This window comes from Gambusia affinis, linkage group LG08, assembly GCF_019740435.1.
Source record: "Gambusia affinis linkage group LG08, SWU_Gaff_1.0, whole genome shotgun sequence".
Lineage (NCBI taxonomy): Eukaryota > Metazoa > Chordata > Actinopteri > Cyprinodontiformes > Poeciliidae > Gambusia > Gambusia affinis.
This window is the reverse complement of record NC_057875.1, coordinates 8175955-8197179: the sequence shown is the minus strand read 5'-3', so window position 1 is coordinate 8197179 and position 21225 is coordinate 8175955. Positions and strand designations below refer to the sequence as shown.

Genomic DNA, 21225 nt, shown 5'->3' with positions numbered 1-21225 from the left:
AGGAAATTTATATTCCATTATTTTTCATAGAATTGAAGAGGGAATTGAATTTAATTAGAAAGAACACAATAGGGACGAAAATCTTATATGATCTGCACACTGTGTATTTTATTGCAGTTCAAGAAATAACCTTAGTAAAATTCAGTAAAGCTAAAAAAAATACCTTTACAATTTTTTTATGTAAAATTGGGTACCCAAAAAATAATGTGTCACGTATTGCATTTTCCTTGTATTTTCTTTGATCTTTCTTTTTTTCTTCTTCTCTTTTTACAAATGATTAAAAAGGTTGCATGCAAAATCATCCTTTAAACACTTTGATACTCATGTTTGCAGTGGCCCACATAAAGAGGTTCAGCTTGGATTCCACGTCTAAACAGAAAGTGAAACAGAAACAACAGAATGTAACAGGCAGATATTATAAAAAGCATGGTAGTGTCTTACTAAAGGCACTACCATGCCTTGCTAAAGGCATGGTAGTGCCTTCCTAAAGGCCACTTACTGCGTGGTATACTGCGTTATACCACGCAGTAAGTGGTATAAAGGCGGACATGCTAAAGTACCTCAGGAGCTTGCATCGAAATTCCTGTAGTCGTGGAAATGCTCTTTCCACACAGGAGGTTTGCCTCTCATTGCTCCACAGTCTCTCAGCTGCAGCACTTGCTCTTGGCCTATTCATTTTGATCATTACAGACAAGAATTAAAGATATTCTTGTCAAACAAGCACATTTTTCAATAATATTTTATTTTTGCAGAGATGTTTGGATCTTACACACCAGAGACGTGGGGACAGGTTGGTAGCATCTACATATTCCCCCCACATACACACTTCTCCCCCGATCACTAAACTCTTCTGCTTCTCAGTACCTGTTCAGATAAAAAAATTTAAATGAAAATAAAAGATTCTTACTTTTGAGACTAAATAAGTAATGACAAATGAAAACAGAATGTTCACAAAAGTCTATTTTTTGTTCTATAAAACTTGGGGTTTGCTGCCACCTGGTGGTTTGACAATCAATGGAACATCAATGAAAATATTGGTTGTCTAAAATTGAGAACTATTTCCACAACCTGAACAACTCACAGCAGTGAGTGTTTTTTCACTAACCTTTGAAGGCTAGTGGCCACACATTATAGTAGCGGGCCCAGTTGTGTGTGGGTCCAGGCTGGTCCAGATACCACGGAGAGGCCAGAATCACCCTGAGTCCAGCTTTAACAACCCTGCGTACTTCACAAAGGTAACAGCCCTGTTTCCACACCTCCACCACTGACAAAAACCAGCGCTGCAACACAAAGCAACTCACTATTAGATATACACACAGTTTCAGTGGTTCATTACCTTCCACATCATCCACACTTGTATGGTGTCCATCATCTTTTACCTTTAAAAATAATAGCCGCTGTTGACAGTCATGGAGAAATTAATTCTTTAGTTTTATTTTGACCACTGTAATCTGATCACATTTATAATTCAATCAAACATCCACAACATTTTAGTTTCATTTCAGTCAAAGGGTTTTCAACTTTTCAAAAGTCTACATACACTGTGCATGAATGTCACATAAAATTAGGGCCTTCTAGTAACTTGCACAATAACTGCAAAAGATAAGCACCAGCCTCCCACAGTCCTGCAAGGATACATGGGTACAGATAATGGATGGATTTTTTTAAAATTAATTTTGGATTATAAATGATGAATTTCTAAAGACATTCTGTGACACAGATGTGTCATTTTCAATAAACAGTACATATGTCTGTTGGTGCATCCTTACTCGTTCATGGTAGTCAAAAACATCCTGCCACACAATGGATGTCTTCCTGAGTACTGATGTGATGTTCACAATTCTGTTAATAAAAGTGGACATATTAATCTTTTTATAGATTTGATTTGCATGTAGACTTCAACCCAAAATCTTACTTTCTTACTTTTCAATGTAGTATGCTTCCAGTTTAGAAAAGTCCAATCCAAAACCCATCTTATGCATGAATGCACGAATGTAAGGATTTGATCTCCTACAAAAAAGCAGTGGATAGTATTTACTTTCATGTTGTTACGCTCAGTGATGACTTGCAGCTTTTTGGCAGCTGAAAACTACTTCAGTTGAATATTAAGTTTGTGTTTCTCTTCTTTGCATTAACTTACTTTTAATTTTTAAACCTACCAGCAAGAAAAGTCAACCTCATCTCCTCCTAAGTGGATATAAGGGTCAGGAAACACAGAGGCCACTTCCTTCAAAAGTGACGCCATGAACTGATATGTGGAAGGCAGTGTTGGATTAACAGGTCCAAAAGTCCCTGAAGGAGTGCCCCCTCTGTAGCAGGGAGTCAACAACTCAGACTGACCTGAGACATAAATCCTTTAGTAAATATATATATATACATACACATATACATAAAATAAATAGTTATCACATTAAATGGCTAGTGGAGCAAACCAATGCACATACTAAATATTGACATTTTTTAGAACTTTTAGAAGATTTGTGTGGTATGAGGTTTATTTAAAAAAAACACACATGAACATACAATATTTATCAAAGCTTTGGCCTTCAAAACCATACCACCGTGACATTCACAAATGAGATCTGGAGGACTGATTCACTGCTTGTTTGTTTTAAATGTTGTTTATTTTGCTTTGAAATTCTACCTTTTCCCCAAGATTTTGTGTGGCCTGGTGAATCAAACTCCGGAAGGACTCTTATTCCTCGCATCCTGGCATATGAGATCACCCTTCTCACATCTGACTGTGTGTAGATGTGAGTCACTGGATGGAAAGCCCCCTGTAACAAAGCCAGAAGTTTTTGGTTATAGGGAGGAGGCAACTTCCCAGCACTCATGACTTAAGAAGCAGGGGGCTACAAATATTCACTAAGGAAATGCATAATTGAATGTGGTTTAATGTTTATTTCATTTTTTTTCTTAAAATGCATTATCTTTAAATACAATGTAACAGCTGTTCCAAATGACATACCTTATTGGAAAGGTCTGGGAATTTGTGGCTTTGGTAAGGGAATGATGGATCATCAACAAGGTGCCAATGAAATACATTAAACTTACTGTAGGCCATTGCATCCTAGAAAAGAAAAACAGCCATGTATGATCAATTGAACAGAAATATGGGCTAAGATGATATATGACTGTTACCAGAGTTTTTAAAATGGCCTGCACTGGTAAGTAGTGGCGTGAAGTGTCCAGTAAAATTCCTCTATAGTTAAATTGTGGGTAGTCCTCAATCTCAGTCTTGTTAATATAATACTGAAAAACAAAAAACATAAAAACTGGTAACTAAAAGCTAAGTCATCATTGCATAATGATGGATATCATTTATAAACCTGAGCTTTATTATTTGAGAGACTCTGACTTACTGAGCCAAAATCATCTTGATACACCAACTGACTGAAGGTTTCAAGACCTGTGCTTGATCAGAAAAAACACACATTAAAAACTCTTTTTCAAATATTCATATATGAAGGACATTCACATTCTAAAAACTAATGAGTTATTTCTTTAGCCCAAATATTAGGCTTGTATGTTAAATTTGTTTTGAATGCCAATACAGAGATTACATAGTAACTTACATAGTCATATTTAGCCAGAGCTGAAAAAGATGGGTTACTTTTGATGCTAATGTGACTTGTTCAGCAAAAAACAAGTCAGTGATTTAGCTGTAAAAAGTCTTTAGTAGCTCTAATTTGTCACTTTAATCCATTTGTTTTTACTTGGAATAATACTCTAGCCAAGGGTGCCCAAAGTCAGACCTGCATGTTTAAGTTCTCTCCCCTGGATCAAATGATGGCTTGTTGGAAAGTCTAAGGAGAACACTGACATGCTGAAAAGGTTGTTACTACCACCAGGGAGAGAACTAAAATGTGCAGGATGCCGGCCCTCGAGGACCGACTTTGGGGACCCCTGCTCTAGGCAAAACCCATAACCTATCCAGTCTCTGATCTTGGACCTGCTAAGCAAAATAACTGAAATTTTATTGTTTTTCACCAAGGTTTTAGAGTGTAAGATAACAGTTATTGATAACATTAGTTAACTGCCATTATGTCCATTTTAATAAGATACTTTCTAATTCTGTAAAAATATAGTCACAGTAATTACCTCTTAGAGAACCCCACACAGTTTCTGCATTCAGAGATGCTTGCCCAGCAGAGACACTCAATTTGTCTAAAACACAAATGAGAAAAAGTTCTCAGTGATAGCTCTTACCATTTGGATTTTGTAAATTTAATACCTCAGTATGTATGTTTATTCTTACATCTCTCTGAAGAGTCTTGATTTGGGTAACCTTCACAGTCATGACGGTCAAGACTAATTGTGAGAGTGAATACCTCATTCTCACTGAGTTGTAGAGTATCATTCCCTATGAAAAATGAGTGTAAATATATATCGATGACATTTTACTAAAATGTACAAATGCTCCAACCAAAGTATTGTTAGACAACACAAGGGTAAAGCTGGCCCATTGTCATTGAATGTGTTTGTGGTAACAGGCTTTGTTACAGCCTGTTACCACAGCCTACAGCTGAGCTGCTGTTTTTACAAAACCCATTCATCTACTTTAAAATGCATGACAAAAAAAACATTCATAATAAAACTACTGAGCAATTCACAGCTGTAAATAAGTTTTAAATATGTTATCACCAGAATGTCTTCTCTTAGGTTCATGATAAAACATACAAGGATTGTTTACCAACAGTGAGTTGTTTTAAAAGCTATTTAAAAATAATGATTATGTAGCTACACTAAAAGTGATCAGGTTGGCTTCTAAATTCAAATAAAGTGAAAAATATGTATTTTCTTAAGTACACTTACCATAAGTGTATCCTGGAAATAAAATGGAAAAATATCTCTTGAATGCTGCATCCAGAACAGAACAGCTGTGCTTTGTATCCAAGTATCTTCTATATCCAAAACTGAAAGATTGGGGCTTCAGTTGGTATCTCTCTGGAGAGGGGATAAATATTTGTGGCAATGGCCACACGCTCTCTGCTGTGTTTAAGCCGAGATGAATTATGATCAGTAGTAGGAAAATATATTTCATCAGAATACAGTGTCCAGGATTTACTGAGCACATGACTTTCATATTCGACTTTTCACCTTCTGCGCAACTGAGTTAGTCAGGTGCATAGTCAGGTGAGGTAAACAACAGGCAGCTTACCACTATGCCTACTAATATACATAATAATAGTGGTACTACTACTACCAGGGGTGCCTTGCCAACATTTTCAAAGGGGTGTCCAAATAGGGGCAACCAACACACAAAGGCTTAAAAGTTCAGGAGTTTTATTATACTATGGGCCTATTTACAACTAAGAAGGTAATTTAACAAATATACAAATAAATAAATAAACAAAATATTTATTTTTGGCCACGTAATAGTAATAATATGTTAGAAGGATCATAAGAGAAGATTAAATTCATTTTGCACAATGCATTAGTTATTTATTTATCAGTTTATTTATTGAATCTTGGGCATAGAAACAAAAGTAAAAGTAAAACCTATTACTCATATGAGTGGTTTACTTAAGTTTTACTATTAAAATTTTATTGGGACACAATGGTGAGGTTTAAAACACAAATATAGAGTTTTTTAACATTAAGTGTGCGAGTGAGACATTGCCAACATTTGAAACAATTTTTACTTATTTATTATATTGTTTGGCTAATCTAGGTTCGATATTGAGAAAGAAAGGCATTAAATTTCTCTTCACATTTTATTTTCTAGTTTGTCTGACGTAAGGCCGTCGTCAGTTGGTGACGCTGCCTCTCTTTGTTGGCTTAGCAGCGGCGACGTTTTGTTGTTATTTTCGCTGCAGCTGAAAAACAGGTTCGGATAATTTTGGTTTTCGTATTGTTCCGCAATCTACATCTGGCGTTTTCGACCTCAAGGTGTGCTCGTCGTAAGTCGGTAAACACCCTAGGAATGGACTCAGACGAGGGCTATAACTATGAATACGACGACGAAGACGAATGTAGCGAGGACAGCGGCGAAGTGGAGCCCGAGGACGACACCCTGGATATCGGTGAGGTGGAATTGGTCGATCCTGTGGTGGCCGGCGGGGAGCGAGACGAGGGTGGCGAGACTGGTGTAGGTGGTCACGGTCCTGGTGAAGAAGAGGAGGAGGACTATCGTTTCGAGGTTTTGACTGCCGAGCAGATCCTCCAGCATATGGTGGAGTGTATCAGGGAGGTCAACGAGGTCATACAGGTAGGTATTTTGGTATACCATCGTCAGGAAAGACCGGGGTCCAGGGTTTTATCAAGCGTTTACAGGCCACGGACGTTAGCTTATCGGCTAGCCTTGTAGGAGTAGTTAACTTACAGGAAGGTGACAGTTTCACAAGATTAACACGTGTTGAAATTCGTTTTTAACGATGGTAAGTTTTTGTTACTAGTGTGTATTTAGAATGAATGCGGATATGTTGAAATCTCACTAAATATACACATTTAAACAGAAGTTTTGTTACAGGAAGTAGTCTAATCCCCATTGAGAAGTTGGCAGCTACCTTTGCTAAGCTAATGTTAGCTTTCTTGCTACTTAGCATCTTCTTCAGCTATGCTAGCAGCAGTATTCTGAAAAAACCCAACGTCTTTGGTTGTTGACTTGGTGTACGTTAGGTGTGACTTTTGACGACAGAACGGTTGAAAGTTAACTAATTAATTCAAGTTTGACTTCTATAAATATATAGAAATATGTAGCTAGACTAACGTTAACGTATTTTGACGTTTGTCTAAAGGCTAGTTGGACATTGTGTAATGTAGCAAATGACAAGCTATGTTAGTCACAGAATAGCGACCAACCATTTTGTCCGAACTTCGATGTGATAAAATAATGTTAAAGAATTGAATTTTAATAAGCTTTTTGACTTAACAACTGATTCCATTCGCAATAGTTTGTCAGAGATGTACGGTGCAGCACAGAGCCAACTGAGGCCTCCATTTCCTCTCTTAGGCATAGAATAAACAAAAAAAAAAGAAAGAAAAAATGGTCCTATTAAGTTAGCACTTAGTTTTCTGTGATATAGCATGAACCATCATTCCGAAATATGACTTCGAAGAAGCTTGAAAGTCGAAAATATATAAATTCTTCCCATACAAAACGGTTGCTTTGAACTTGTTCCAATTTTAAGAACTGACTGTGGTTATATGTTTTTGAGTAGTAATAATATACAAGCATACCTGTTTTAGTTTTATAGGTTGTTTGAAGTTTGACATTGCTGGAGGTCCTTCGTGTCAGTGTAATTGCTTTGAATTACACAATAAAAAAAACAAATGTAAAGAAATACAAAAATATCTCGGGTAGATAGAACCTGTTGTTGTTTTTGTTGTACTTGATAATTTAATTCTGACTGTGTGCTGGTTAAATCTTTTTTCTATTAATAAACATTAGGATTTTGGTAATTTAATCCCTTTGCTATCCTATATTCTTCTAGTTTTGGTTGTTTTCATACTTAATCGTTTGGGGTAGGAAATAGTGCCATCCACAGTGGAATATGTTCAACCATCAACGGCTCAATTCGTAGACACCATTAGGTTCTTTAGTGCAGTCTCTGAAAATGACAGATTTTACAGCAATTTCCAATAATATTCTTTATAGGGTGTTGTAAGGAAATGTGGCAATGTGACTCAAATAAACAATATTTCCCAACAGGAGTTTGTTGAATTATGTTGGTTTAATCAAAGGTCCAAAGCTCTCATAAAAGTTAAGTTTTATTACCTGGTGGACATAGGGTGGAATACAAAGTTTTTCAAAAGCAATGTACACTTAAATTATAAGTGGGAGCCTAGTGTTTTTGTGACTGTTGTTCTCCATAATTAAATAAATATGTATCTCCATATATATGTCATTTTCAAAAGTATTACGGATTTTCAATATCAAAGGTATGTCTACATAGTACCTAGTTAAAGCTAATATTGCACAATCTTTCCAGCTTTATTTTTACACAATTTTTCCTTGTTCTTTGTTTACCAAGTGTGTAATTTGCCAGTCACAAACCTATTTCAAATTACAAAAAAACGTTTAATGCAGTCAAATTGAGACTGTTGTAAATGCATTCAAGAGATTTTTCAAATGAGTTGTTTTACTTTTTTAAAGTGTTGTCCAATCAGAGCCAGCACATCAAGAACTTGATCCTCATTATCCTCTGCCATGGTTGTTGTTTTTCTCTACGTTTGTCTGTATTAGGATGCACAGTAGTGACATTTATTGAGAATTACTTGCGTACAGGTAGTATGACTGCAACCTGGCCGCACAGACGCAGGTCACATTTGAAAAGATTAGATGCATATCAGATTTAGGACCACATATGCAAGTAGCCTATGTGGCATTTGTAATAATCTGACCTGTGTTGTTCAGACTGTCATGGAAATATCAGATACAGGTTACATATGGGCAAAAAAATCTTATTTGGGTCACTTCAGGCTGCAGTGTGAACATTACCTTGATGACAACCACATCAGGCATGGTTGTCATCATGCCTGATTTTTTTAGCCAAATCAGTGCACTCTTTTGGTGAGTAAAGACAGTTCAGACAGTTTACTAAGTTTACATGTTAATGTTGGTTTGAAAAGTCTTAAGTATTCTCTCTATGCTAATGCATCAAGTCAACCCCATAATCAAATGGTTGAATGTGATCATGTTGAAAAGTAGCACAGGATTCATTACAAATGAAACAGTTGTCCACTACGGGGCGGTCTTGTTACGGTTTTATCTCTCCCAAACACTAGGATAAATTAGATTTAAAAAAAACAACACATTTAGTTTGCCATTTTAATAATTTTATAAATTTGTGAATACACAAATAATCTCAAAACTGTGAATTTTACTGATTGTGGAAACAGGAAAGAACAGTAACAAGTTAATTGAGCTGACTCTTTACAGTTTAAGTTAGTGTAGTAGATTTTTCCACATGAAATACTTTTTCATGTGGAAATACTTTTCATGAAATGTGGAAATGTTGTGCTTCATGAAATACTTTGTGCTTCATGAAATACTTTTTCTTTTCTTTTGGCATTGCATTGATCACATGAAGTTTGTAGTTGATTCATGAGGAGATGAGACTATCTTTGTTTTAGATTGCCTACTGGTTTCACATGATGCTTTCTTGATCATTAATCCTACTCTGTTGTGTCAGAAAGGACTTTTTGTTTGGGTTTCAGAAGCTGTTATTCAAAAGGCAGAGAAATGTGAGAGTCACTGAGTGCTTACTGAATGAACAGAATTCAACCTGCAACAAAGTTGCCATTGTCCTTACCTTACCCTATAAAGACAGTAGACTCAGGAAAACTCCCTGGATTTACATAAGACACAAACCCTGTGTCAATTCTTGCTCCCTCCTGAGCAAAGTGATGACATTAAAAAGTCGAAGAAACAACTTTTGGACTTATTTTTAAGTCACCTTGCTGCTTCTCTACACATATTTTTGCCTACAAACGGCTCTCTATGTTTGACAAAGCAGCTGCCATTTGAATAGAAATAAAACAAATTTTGTTACCCATGGATAACATGTAAGCATATTGGGGGGGAAGTTAAGTTGTTAACCTATGATTGTATTAAGCAGGGTATATGATGAAGTATTTTTAGAAATATTAATCTTTGATATTGTGAGATGACATCACTGCAAATGTTTTTCTTCTACAACTTCTGATTTTAACTTTGGTTTGGCAAAATTAATTCGTATGATAACCTCCTTGAACAATAGCAAAATTTAAATGTAAATTGGAATTTTAATTTCTCACCATTTTTCCCTTCTAGAACCCTGCAACAATAACACGCATTCTCCTCAGCCACTTTAACTGGGATAAAGAAAAGCTTATGGAAAGGTAGGAATCTCTGGATTATGTTGACCAGTTGATGATGTGATATTAATTGGTACTATTAGTACTATTATTAATTGGTACTTAGCGAAAATAAAGAAAAATAATAACAAAGGCACTTCTTCCACCTGGTAAAGACCAAACCCTCACTCTATGCTATTTTCTTTGTACATGGGGTCTGTTAAAAAGCAATTGCTTGCTAAAGACGTGGACTTTTTTGAAATTTTAAGATCTACCCAATCGCTGGCATTTGATCGTCATGTATGTAATGCGTCAGTTTGACAGTATGAAGGTTACCGGAAAATGTGTGTGTTGTAAATGGCTATCCCTCACTGTGAAGAGAGAAGTGACAAGTCGAAGAAGATGGCTGTTAATGTTAATTCAGTATTTGGAAGAGTGGCCAACACGGAGTGAACAGCTTCATTCACTTCTTCTGCTGCTATTGCCAAACTACAGTCAGCCTAAAACGGTGCAGAAAATCAATATTACTGCTCACAAATCCTCCCTCTGTTTGCTGATGAGCCTGGTTGGAATTCAACCAGAGAAATCAAGCTCAGCGGGAGAAATCCCAGACAGAACACTGAAGGGACATGAGAATCGAGCAGAATTGCGTAGGATTGCAATAGCCAGGTCAGCTCTTCTTGGATCTTGAATGTTTACATGCCTCTTAACTCTGCTTTTTGTTTTTGTTTGCGTAAATATTGCAGATACTTTGATGGAAATCTCGACAAGCTTTTCTCTGAGTGTCATGTCATCAACCCCAGTAAGAAGCCTCGGATCCGTCCTCCAATCAACACTAGATCATCGGCACAAGACATGCCTTGTCAGATCTGCTACTTAAACTTCCCCAACTCGGTGAGTAACCTTGTTAGAGCAGCATTATCCTGGATGAGCATAATGCTGATCATACTGGATCTTCAGCCATAGATGGGAATTATGTTAAATATTGTATTTATGTATTTGGATTTCCAAACTTACAGTTTTTTAGAGAATTAAGGCAAATGTTTCTTTCATAATGTGACAACATCTCAAGGGAGAAGTAGCATAGCCAAGAAGAAAAAATATGTATCTCATCCAGAAATTGATTTTCAGAAAAGCTTGAAAGCAATTCTTGAAATTACAAAACATAAATCTGGAATTGGATGCCAAAAAAACTTAAAACATAAAGTTAAAGGTTAATGATCAGCCATTTTATTTTATGATTACTGTTTTTTTTTCTTTGGGTTCTGAGGTTCCTACTTGTTCTAGATTTGAAAACATCTGTAGATTCTAAAAGGTACTTTCTTACTAATATGAGGTTTTCAAGTTTTTAAGCTATTTAGCAGACCGTGAGTGTAGATATCATTACATCTTTGGACAATTATTTCAATTGTCCAAAGAAAATAATATATGATCGCGTTGGGGAGTATCAAAGGACAGCAGTGATTTATTTTTGTACCATCAAACATGTTGTCTTTTCTCTGTAGCGCCCTGGATAGCATACTTTTTAGTATTAAGTACATAGAACAAAATTAAACCAACCATCTATGTAATTGACAGTTAGTTGTCTGCTGTGTAAACTAAAGGATTGCCAGTTTCAACCTTAAGCTAATACAGTTTTTAAAAATTCTAATGTTGGAGCTACAAGCAGCCCATCTGTAAAGCAGCCAATTGGCTGCCTCTTCCCAAGCAGCTTGTTTCACAAATTAACCTGCTAGGTCAGCTTGACAAACTTCTACTGCTATTCCACAAAGAGCACAAAGAAACATTCAGTTAAATTGGCAAGCTTTTCTGAGGTTTCTCCCTTATAAAGAGGAGGGTTGAAAATCACAGTAAAGAAATCCTAATCAGTTTCATCAGGGATGGCAGTAAAGCAAGGATTTATTTAACTGTAACACCCTCCAAGAACATTTTCTTGTTGAGATTTTTAGATTTTTTTAAATTGATGTTAATTATCCCTGCATTAAATGTGTCAGTGTGGCAATATGCTCTTATTTAAAATGAGTGATGTTAAAGATTCAAGGAAAATTCCTGAAACTTTCTTTGGTAACAGATCAAAAATGTGCTTAAAGACTTTAAAAAGGGCTGCTCTTCTAAAATAAACTGCAATAAGCGCTGACTGACTCAAACGGTAGCAGATAGTGAGTCAACGTGTTCTCTCCTCCCATACACTGACTTGTTGCAGCTCTACGTATGGAATAAAATTGCTTTACTCCAGGTTCAGAAACAGCTTTTTCCCCTTCAGACTGCTGAACTCTTAACTGGACTGCACTCAAAAACTGGTCTCCACTTCATGTACATAGCTAAATAACTTCTATTTTACTGTCATTCCTGCACTTTATATTTAATATTTATATTTAATGTTGTATTTATTTATTCTGGAGTAACCTCGTTGGAACCTCAAAACATTGTCCTGAGCCGTATGCAACAAAATTTTGTTCTGTATGTCTAAGTCTTTTTATGTATATTTATTTCTTCAGTTATTAGCCGTTTCCTTACACTGGAATGCATTTAAATCTTCTATACCAGTGGTCCCCAACCTTTTTAGTACCGCGGACGGGTTAAGACTTCGCAAATTTCCTGCGGACCAGGGGCTGGACGCGCGCGTCTGGAAAAGAAAACTGGGTGGGGGTGAGGAGGTGAGGGGGGGTCCGCGTCCGCGCGTCTGGAGGAGACCGAAACCGATGCTGTTGCCGCGCAAGACGTAACCGACAGAATCCGGTTAAAGGATTTTCAAAATAAAAGATCCTCCAGACTCAATACATAAAACGGAAATGTTTAATTATTTCTTGCACGGACCGGTACCGGGAGTTGGGGACCACTGTTCTATACAGTGTTTGTGTAATTTTTAATGATGTATTATAAATAAGAAGAAGGGCAACACCCTCACTTGAAGTTATTCAAATATTCCTTCCTTTGTACTTTCATTTAGCAATGTAAAAATAAATTTAGATTGGGCTTTACGAAGGGGGAAAAAACTATTCTGGAAATAAAATTTGTATTGAGCATTGTAGTATTAGTCATGAATACACATTAATCTCAAGTCATTTTAATGTCTTTTATTTAAAAAGTTAATATTGATGACAAGGGTTGTATGTTTAAACTGTTGGATGATGTTTGTTTCAGTACTTTACCGGTCTGGAGTGTGGACACAAGTTCTGCATGCAGTGCTGGGGAGATTATTTGACTACCAAAATCATAGAGGAAGGAATGGGACAGGTACATTTCAAGGTTCATTTGTGGAGATGCACTAATCTGGCTTTTCTTGCCAGTAACAATTTTATCATTTGTTAAATAATTTCTACATTTTTATGATACCTGACATAATAATTCAGATTTTCAGCACGTTTGCTTTTCGTTTCTAAGGACTAGAAAGCATAAAAGAGAAAAGAAAATGTAGCACAGCTTCTTTGATGAAGGCAATAGTTGTGAACCAAACAGAAAATAAAGAACTGACAAGATTTTCTCTATTTAATGGAACCAAGTATATATACCTAACCGGTTTCTGATGTTTTTTAAATTTTTTTTATCTTAAGATGTCTATTAAGGTCTGTCATTCGTTTATGGAGCAAAAGTAGAGGGACTACTAAGATTTACTGCATTTAATTGAAATTTGCTTTTGGAATATAAGTGGGCTTCTTTGACTTAGATTGGTCATACACGTTTAATATTGTGTCAGGAAGACAAATAACATAAAATAATCACTATAAAGACTTGTTAGCTGAACTAAAAGCCAGCTAAAAACAGTAAAATTAGCACTGTTATTACATTTGGTGTCACTCTTGATGTCTGAAATAGCCTTTATTTTTTTCAATAACCAACTAATGATTTTATTTTTACGTTTTCTTCTCAGACGATTTCGTGCCCTGCTCATAGTTGTGACATTTTGGTTGATGACAACACAGTCATGTGAGTATGTTTGTACATGTATTCGTTTTATTTTTTGGTCTGTAATGATCATCATATTTGGCAGAAGATAACGCTGATAAAGTCTTTCATTAAAAACAATTTTGTGATGCTCAATGTAAAGTAGGGCTGAAACGATTCCTTGTGTAATTCGAGTATCTCGTTTATTAAAATTCCTCGAGGAAAATTTATCTGCCTCGAAACTTTGTTAATTTATGTTTTATTATTTATCGCTCCGTGTTCCCGGCCGGGTTATTACTTGCGTTGCGCAGAGCTCTCACTTCCACCTATGAGTTATTGACGAAAGCTAAGTGTTAGCAGCATAACGTCCAGTTTTCAAGTTCAGCCTGGGAGGATTTTATTGATTGATGATAATGTCTGGGTCTTTGTTGTCTTTTGGGGCACCAATAAGCATCCTTAAAATGACTGGCGTGATGCTTATAGTACAGCAGCTTTTCTCCTCCCGGAGCTGCTGCCTACTGGCCGGTGTTCAGAGCAGAGAGGAGCACTGAAGGTGTATTTATACGGATAGACTGAAGAAGGCGGGCGGCTGCACAGTAAATGATTAATGTAAATGTAGCTTTATGGACGAACCGGAAAATTAATTTCATATCATCTCGGTCTCAACAAATGTGTAGCAGAGCACACTACAGAAAATGTAAAGTTACTTTGACTCATCCCAATTTTAAAATCGGCAAGGTAGTTTTCACTGTTAAAACTTTATATTTTGTACATAATTATTATACTTATCAAATATTATATTCTTCAATGTATGTTAATCCAACTTGTTTTTTTTAGTGACGATCATTGAAGTGTGATTTCATCTCTGTTTTGTCTCCTATGAACTCTAAAAAGTTTTTTTCTGAAAAATAATTTTCCCCCTCATCTTGAGTCTTTGAGTGATTCATGACTTGTCTTTGGTGGATCTCCAGGTCTTTTAATGCTGCCAAGATTCCAGATCTTCTTTTTGTCACTTTAAATTTAAAATTATTAACCTCTTCAAGAGGAGAAAATAATCAGTATATTTACTGTATAACTTATGCATTTAGGTCTTAGAAAGTAAATACAAAAATCTCTGCTTCCAAATGTGCATATATATATATACATATATATAACATTTTTCTAATGAAGGCTAATAATTGATTTTCAATGTTTCCACAGGCGCCTCATAACAGATTCAAAAGTAAAGTTGAAGTACCAGCATTTAATCACGAATAGTTTTGTAGAGGTAAGCTTTGTTGCTTGGCAGGAAATTGAAAAACGTTTATGCTGAGCTTTGCAGTTTGACTTTCAGGTTGAATCTGAGAAGAAGAATCCTGAAACAACTAGTTCTTTAATTATAACATGTCTATAGAGCTGGATGAATGTCAGTTTAGCACTCAGTAAAAACAGTTCTGTTGTACATTGCTTAAGGAAAATGTAGGTAAACAAGTAATAACAAGTAGTGAGCCCACACATATTTAAGGATTTGGTTGGTTTAAAAGTAAATGTAGAATTATTTAACCCTATGGTCCTTCATTTATGAGCACAAATGAATGTGTCAAGACCTAAACTTGACTGTTACTATCACATGATACTTCTATGTTTGTAAATTCTTTAGCATTTACATTCTGTATACATGTTTTGTTTTTCTATTAGATAAATAAACTTGTACATCTTCAATGTCCTAGTTAACCGCATGGCTGTGTTTATGCAGATCTCTACATAGCTAACCATACGTCTCTCCTCTGTAGAGTGCTTTGAGAAAAGTTAGAATGTAATTGACAACCTGTGGGTCTACTACTGGAAAAATTAAAAACATATTTTTTATTACTCGTTAAAGTGCAATCGACTGTTAAAGTGGTGCCCTGCACCGGACTGCCATCACGTTGTCAAAGTCCAGTATCCAGATGCCAAGCCGGTGAGATGCAAGTGTGGCCGTCAGTTCTGGTAAGATCAGTAAACTCTGACAGAAAGCAGGTTTTCTACATGTTATTGGACGTTGGGTTGATTTGCATGCTGTTATTACAGTTTCAACTGTGGAGAGAACTGGCATGATCCTGTGAAGTGTAAGGTAAGCTGAATGGAAAAATGAAAATATGCAGAATTCTGGCAGTTATAGGAAGTAATATTATTCCCTTTTCAATTATTTTTTATTTTTTTTTTTTTTTTTAGTGGCTGAGAAAATGGATTAAGAAATGTGATGACGACAGTGAGACTTCCAACTGGATTGCAGCAAATACCAAGGTATGACATTCATCAGACTCCCTGATATGAATAATATTGGATTTCTCTGTTCTTCAATTTAATAGCAGAACACAATGTTCTCCTTAACTCTACAGGAGTGTCCAAAATGTCACGTGACCATTGAGAAGGACGGCGGCTGCAACCACATGGTCTGTCGCAACCAGAACTGCAAAGCGGAGTTCTGTTGGGTCTGCCTGGGTCCATGGGAACCTCATGGCTCTGCCTGGTGAGAACTAAAGCCTTATTTTTTTCCATGTTACTTTTTATGTAATAATGTTGCTTTCAAGTAAATAAACTAAATGCGACTCCCGGTAAGATGGTAGAAAATGAAAACATTTAAATGTTTCAAGATGTGAAACCACAGCTGGTACATATTTGATCATCGGTTTTTGTAACGGCGTATCATTCATTAGATACATTTGTTAGTCTCAGTACAAAGAGTACAGAATCTAAAATATTCTGGCTTCTCTCACGCACCCACCTTAGAGTTCAAATCTTGGTAATAAAAATGTCCAGAGGTCTGTCTGAAATACTCTGTAAATACCACTGACCTGTTTGACCTTCCAGGTACAACTGCAACCGCTATAATGAAGACGATGCCAAGGCAGCCAGAGATGCTCAAGAGGTAAATAAATCTACATTTGCCCTCAAAAATTGTGAAACATTTGTTAACTTTAAAAGGTTTATTACATAAATGCATCAATTTAATTCATGTTTTAGTGCAGAATTATTCTTTCTTTTATTCTTGCATTGTTTAATTTTCAGAGAATTGTATGGTAAACAAGTACTATTAGGATTTTATAGTTTGTAACAAAATTTATTTTATGAAACACCTGCAGAGATTCCAAGACTGACATTCATGCTGCTGGTACAACACACAGTTTTTGTCTTTTACAGTTTTCAGGGTTTCTTTGCAGTATGGGAAATTATGACATTTAAGTTCTTCTCAATTCAGGATAAGTATGGAATGGCATTTTCCAGATTTTGTTCCCTGTCCTACAGTCTAAAAAATATCAATTTATCTTCTTTGCCTCCTTCTCCCTCCCCCACTTTGCTCCTTCCATGTTTTTTCTTTCTTTCTTGTTTTTTTTTCCTTTGTTTTTTCTTTTTTGCTTGTTTATCTCTGATTTTTGTAGGTTCCTTTTTTACTGCAATAAGGTTTTGTATCTATATGTCAGAAATTGAGCAAAAAGAACTGAGAGTTCAGGAAATTTGAAATGTGAACACTGTACAGTTGGGTAAATCCAGTATCCAGTATTTGGGTGTGTTTGTGAGTTTAAGCCGGTTCGCCTTACTGTGTGTACAGCGCTCCAGGGCAGCCTTGCAGAGGTACCTGTTCTACTGCAACCGCTACATGAACCACATGCAGAGTCTGCGCTTTGAGCACAAGCTCTATGCTCAGGTTAAGCAGAAGATGGAGGAGATGCAGCAGCACAACATGTCTTGGATTGAAGTGCAGTTCCTAAAGAAGGCTGTAGATGTGCTCTGCCAGTGCCGCTCCACACTCATGTTCACTTACGTCTTTGCCTTCTACCTCAAGAAGAACAACCAGTCCATTATTTTTGAGGTAAGATGGGTGAAAGTGTTGCTTAACGCTAAAGCTACCAACCACCAAAATGTAAAGTCACACAAATCCAAAGCACACAAGAACCAAATCTATCTTTATTGGTATGAACTAGAAACACATTTTTAAAAGTATTACTGAGGATGACATTTGTTACTTCTGTTCCCCAGAACAACCAGGCAGATCTGGAAAATGCCACGGAGGTGCTCTCTGGATACTTGGAGCGGGATATTTCCCAGGATTCCTTGCAGGACATCAAACAGAAAGTACAAGATAAGTACAGGTAAGTGAAGTAGTGTTCCAATAAGAAGTTTACATCCTCTTTGGCTTTTAATTACACATTTGAACCTTTATTGTATGGAGTAAATGGTATTGGGTAGCACTTGTATTAAGTGATTTGTAAAAGAACTAGCTGCCCAAGATAGTGGCTATTCTCAAATCAACACAGTCAAAATTCTATATACTGTCAACATATTTCTGGTATCGTTCTGGATTTTTTTTAACCATTTTTCTTAGCAGAATTTGTATTTAAATCAGTTGATTCACTTATGCTATTCAGAATCCATAATGCAAGCCTCCCAAAGGCAGTTTTGTTGTGTGTTTGGGATCATTGTCCTGTTCCAACAACTGGTCTGTCCAAGTACCAACCATCTGATACAATCTATCCATTCATTTGGAAGGGAAGTATTTGGAAAGTTCATGACTGTTCCAGGAACCAGCTAGGATCATAAAATGGATGCTGCTAAAATGCCAATGTAATGGTTTGGAGAGAAGATCAAAGTCCATCATGGACTTAGGCTTTCAGCCAAGACACCAGGGAAAAATCAACACCTTCAATCTTGACTGAAGTTTTCCACTTCCTGTATGGAAAAGTATTCCTACTAAAGAAATGTTTTATTGTCAGACGAGACAAGGACTGAGCTATGTAGCCACAATAACAGGAAGCATGTTTGGGGTAATCAAGGTGAGACCACCTCCAAATTCTTCCACCTCAATTAAAATTGTTAGCTATATTGTTGGCATTTGAGTAACAATCCCAAGCACACATCAAACGGCTGAATATTGATCTTCTGTAAAGACTCTGACCAAAATCTTGGTCCATGTATGGGGAAAAAACTAATTTGAAGCCAGATTTATCCCTTGTTGATGGCTGTGTTTGCTCTGCAACTTACCATGTTATATTTATCCAAGTGAGATTGCATGTATATATTTGAATATGGATTCCTCTTTTATGCTCAATAGTTTTTCAAATGTTTGTTTGAAGTTATTTATTGAAACATTGTCATATTGCAGGGAAATCAACGGTCCAAATGGACAATTAAAAGCTTATAATTATTGTAACATTTGTACCCATGAGTGGATGTACATCTCTGACCAGAACTCTCACTTCCTGTAAATATGCTATTCTGGACTTCTCTGAAATTCTGCTGAAATTCTCCTGTGTCTGTAGATACTGTGAGAGCAGGCGAAGAGTGCTGCTACAGCACGTACATGAAGGCTATGAGAAGGACCTGTGGGAGTACATTGAAGATTGAGGACACGTCCCAATGCAACGGACTATTGAGTATCTTGACAAACTAGAGCGCTGATGCAATTAAACAGGGCAGCACGGGCCTTCTGCCGCCTCTCCTCTGGCAACCAACCACTTTTGCATCATTTTTTTTCTTTTTCCTGGATTTCTTTAACAAAAAAATCTTAAAATAAATTATATTTAAAGAAAGTGTAGAGTAATACAGAGAAAGTGTACTACAGTATTGTTAGCGACAGAGTGGAGTCTACAGGAAGCAGAAAAATCCATCATAAACAAATACATCCTTTGGGTCTGTATTGTAACCCTCTTCTAAACTATCTTTTCTTTGGGTTTTTTTTTTTTTTGTGAAACTATTCTGTTTTGATTTTTGACTTTTGTTTTTATTTTATTTTTTCCATAAGTGTGAAAAAATGTTTTACACAGCTTTAATTGTTCTGGCCATGTCTGCAATATTTGGTGAAATCCTCATTTGGATGGCTGAATATTGATGGGCTGATTGCAAAGGGGGCAAAGACATTTCAGGGGGGGAGAAAAAAAAAACACAAAAAGAACAAAAAACAGCAAGTCTGTATTTTTTCAAATTGTAAATAGTCCATATGCATGGAAGTTAAAGAGCAAGAGTGGCACGTGTTTGCATACTTTTGAAATATTTATTCTTTACCGATCTTGAAAAAGATGTACTTTTCCCATTTAAGTTGAGTCCGTTTACACCTCTCATTAACAGTGGGAGTTTGGAAGCATTGGCAATAAGGCATTCATCCTGTCGTCATCAGTCTGCTCAGATCACTGGACAAAAGTTCCTCATCAGGTTAGTCTGTAAGGAAACTCCAAGAAACCTTTTAGGTGATCAAAAAAGTGACTCTGAAAGTACAGTCAAGGTAAAAGGAAAAAAAATTGATTTTACAGGTAAGAGATAGTAACGTACCAGCCCCATGCCCCTCTGCGCTTATCGTTGCGCTATCATAATTCTTTTTAGAGACATTACTAATTATTTGCAAGAGCCAAAATGAGTGACATTCACTCTTTTTTTTTTTTTTTTTTTTTTTTTTGTTCCTGACGTGGCTTGAGTTAGTCCTATTTTAAGTCAGCTTGCACCTTGTGGACAGAGAGGGGTTGGTAGAATGTACTGACAGTTTTTTTTAGTTCTAACTGGGCTTGATCACTCTCGAAGTCTGCCAGGTATTTACGTCACCCTTGTAGGTAACTTCTCAACAGGCCGATAGTTGCCCGATCGCTTTGAAGAGATCTTTTGCCTTGCAGTAAGACGGAACCTTGCTTTAAACCAAGCTACACAGACAGACTTCAGTGTTCTGTAAAGAGATGCAAATTTAAGGGCAAATCCTAAAGGTTGCAGGGGTGTTTTGTAAAGCTGGTATACTTTTGCATAAGTCAGTGTTTTTCTTTTGCTTGTTGTTTTTCTGTTTTTGTACATGGGTTGAGGTTTCAGCAGTGAAATATCAGTGCCCCTCCAGGTTTTGCATCGTTCTGTGTAGCAGCTGCCCTGATTGTCAAGCTCTTTGTTTGTAGATGCTCGTTCATGTCTCTGCAATGTGGCAGTCTTCACAAGATTGGCTGGAGGGGACATGATCGTTCCAGGCACTGATGCAAGTTGGAAAGATGACACCAGTGTCAGCCATCGTTAAAATACATCCTTCGCCCTAGTTTCAGATCTTTGGGCAATTGTCACCCAAAATGCTTCTATGTGTTTCAAGTTATTATTTTATCCTAGCAAATTATAAACTGTACTGTTTATTTGAATAAATGTCATGAGAAATCTGATTTATGGGAGTGATGTGTGAGTCATTAGAGTAGGCCTGGTGTCAAGCAGTGTAATTAGCCAGATATCAGGAGAAATGCACAGATGAGGCTTTTGAGTGGCTAATATCGATTTCTTGCTTTCTTTGAGGTCTTTACAGTTTTATTTCTTTTCTATAAGCACTTAAACAAAAAAAAGAACAAAATGTACTGCTGGTTCTGTGATGGAGGTAGTAGTTTTGAATCCAACTGAAAATGAAATATAAGATTAACAATATTTATGCATCAAAACTGTTCTCATTTTTGTTTAACTAAAAATTAATCAATCAATGCATTTTGTTTGATGCTTTTAGAGGCAGAAAATGGTCGGACTTCTTAGTTTTGATTCATTTAATGAATGGAAAACTGAACCTGTGGTTGAGGGATCTGAAGAGAATTGTTCAGT

At 36.4% G+C, this 21225-nt stretch overlaps 2 protein-coding genes across 2 annotated transcripts; one reads left to right on the top strand and one right to left on the bottom strand.

Annotated features, from left to right (window-relative positions):
- Positions 1–203: 203 nt before the first annotated feature.
- hexa (hexosaminidase A (alpha polypeptide)) lies at positions 204–4466 on the bottom strand. Its single transcript, XM_044124728.1, has 15 exons — positions 4463–4466; positions 4259–4363; positions 4102–4167; positions 3363–3409; positions 3142–3252; positions 2969–3070; positions 2645–2777; positions 2160–2340; positions 1924–2010; positions 1770–1842; positions 1355–1379; positions 1106–1264; positions 774–864; positions 561–668; positions 204–369 (listed from the first exon to the last, which is right to left on the bottom strand). Exons 1-15 carry the CDS (start codon positions 4464–4466, stop codon positions 306–308), a joined length of 1356 nt encoding a protein of 451 aa, XP_043980663.1. The 3' UTR covers positions 204–305.
- Positions 4467–5753: 1287 nt separating this feature from the next.
- arih1 (ariadne ubiquitin-conjugating enzyme E2 binding protein homolog 1 (Drosophila)) lies at positions 5754–20804 on the top strand. The gene is made up of 14 exons (XM_044123740.1): positions 5754–6211; positions 9758–9825; positions 10527–10674; positions 12925–13017; positions 13652–13707; positions 14866–14932; positions 15527–15633; positions 15715–15757; positions 15859–15930; positions 16026–16156; positions 16498–16555; positions 17237–17497; positions 17665–17777; positions 18945–20804. Exons 1-14 carry the CDS (start codon positions 5927–5929, stop codon positions 19027–19029), a joined length of 1587 nt encoding a protein of 528 aa, XP_043979675.1. The 5' UTR covers positions 5754–5926; the 3' UTR covers positions 19030–20804.
- The last annotated feature ends 421 nt before the right edge of the window (positions 20805–21225 follow it).

Coding starts and splice junctions, on each gene's coding strand:
- hexa (XM_044124728.1), bottom strand. Junction 3,071..3,141: donor AGGCCATTTTAAAAACTCTG/GTAACAGTCATA, acceptor TTTCTTTTCTAG/GATGCAATGGCCTACAGTAA. Junction 1,265..1,354: donor AGATGATGGACACCATACAA/GTGTGGATGATG, acceptor GGTTTTTGTCAG/TGGTGGAGGTGTGGAAACAG.
- arih1 (XM_044123740.1), top strand. CDS start 5,927: ATGGACTCAGACGAGGGCTATAACTATGAATACGACGACGAAGACGAA. Junction 9,826..10,526: donor AAAGAAAAGCTTATGGAAAG/GTAGGAATCTCT, acceptor TAAATATTGCAG/ATACTTTGATGGAAATCTCG. Junction 15,758..15,858: donor ATGATCCTGTGAAGTGTAAG/GTAAGCTGAATG, acceptor TTTTTTTTTTAG/TGGCTGAGAAAATGGATTAA.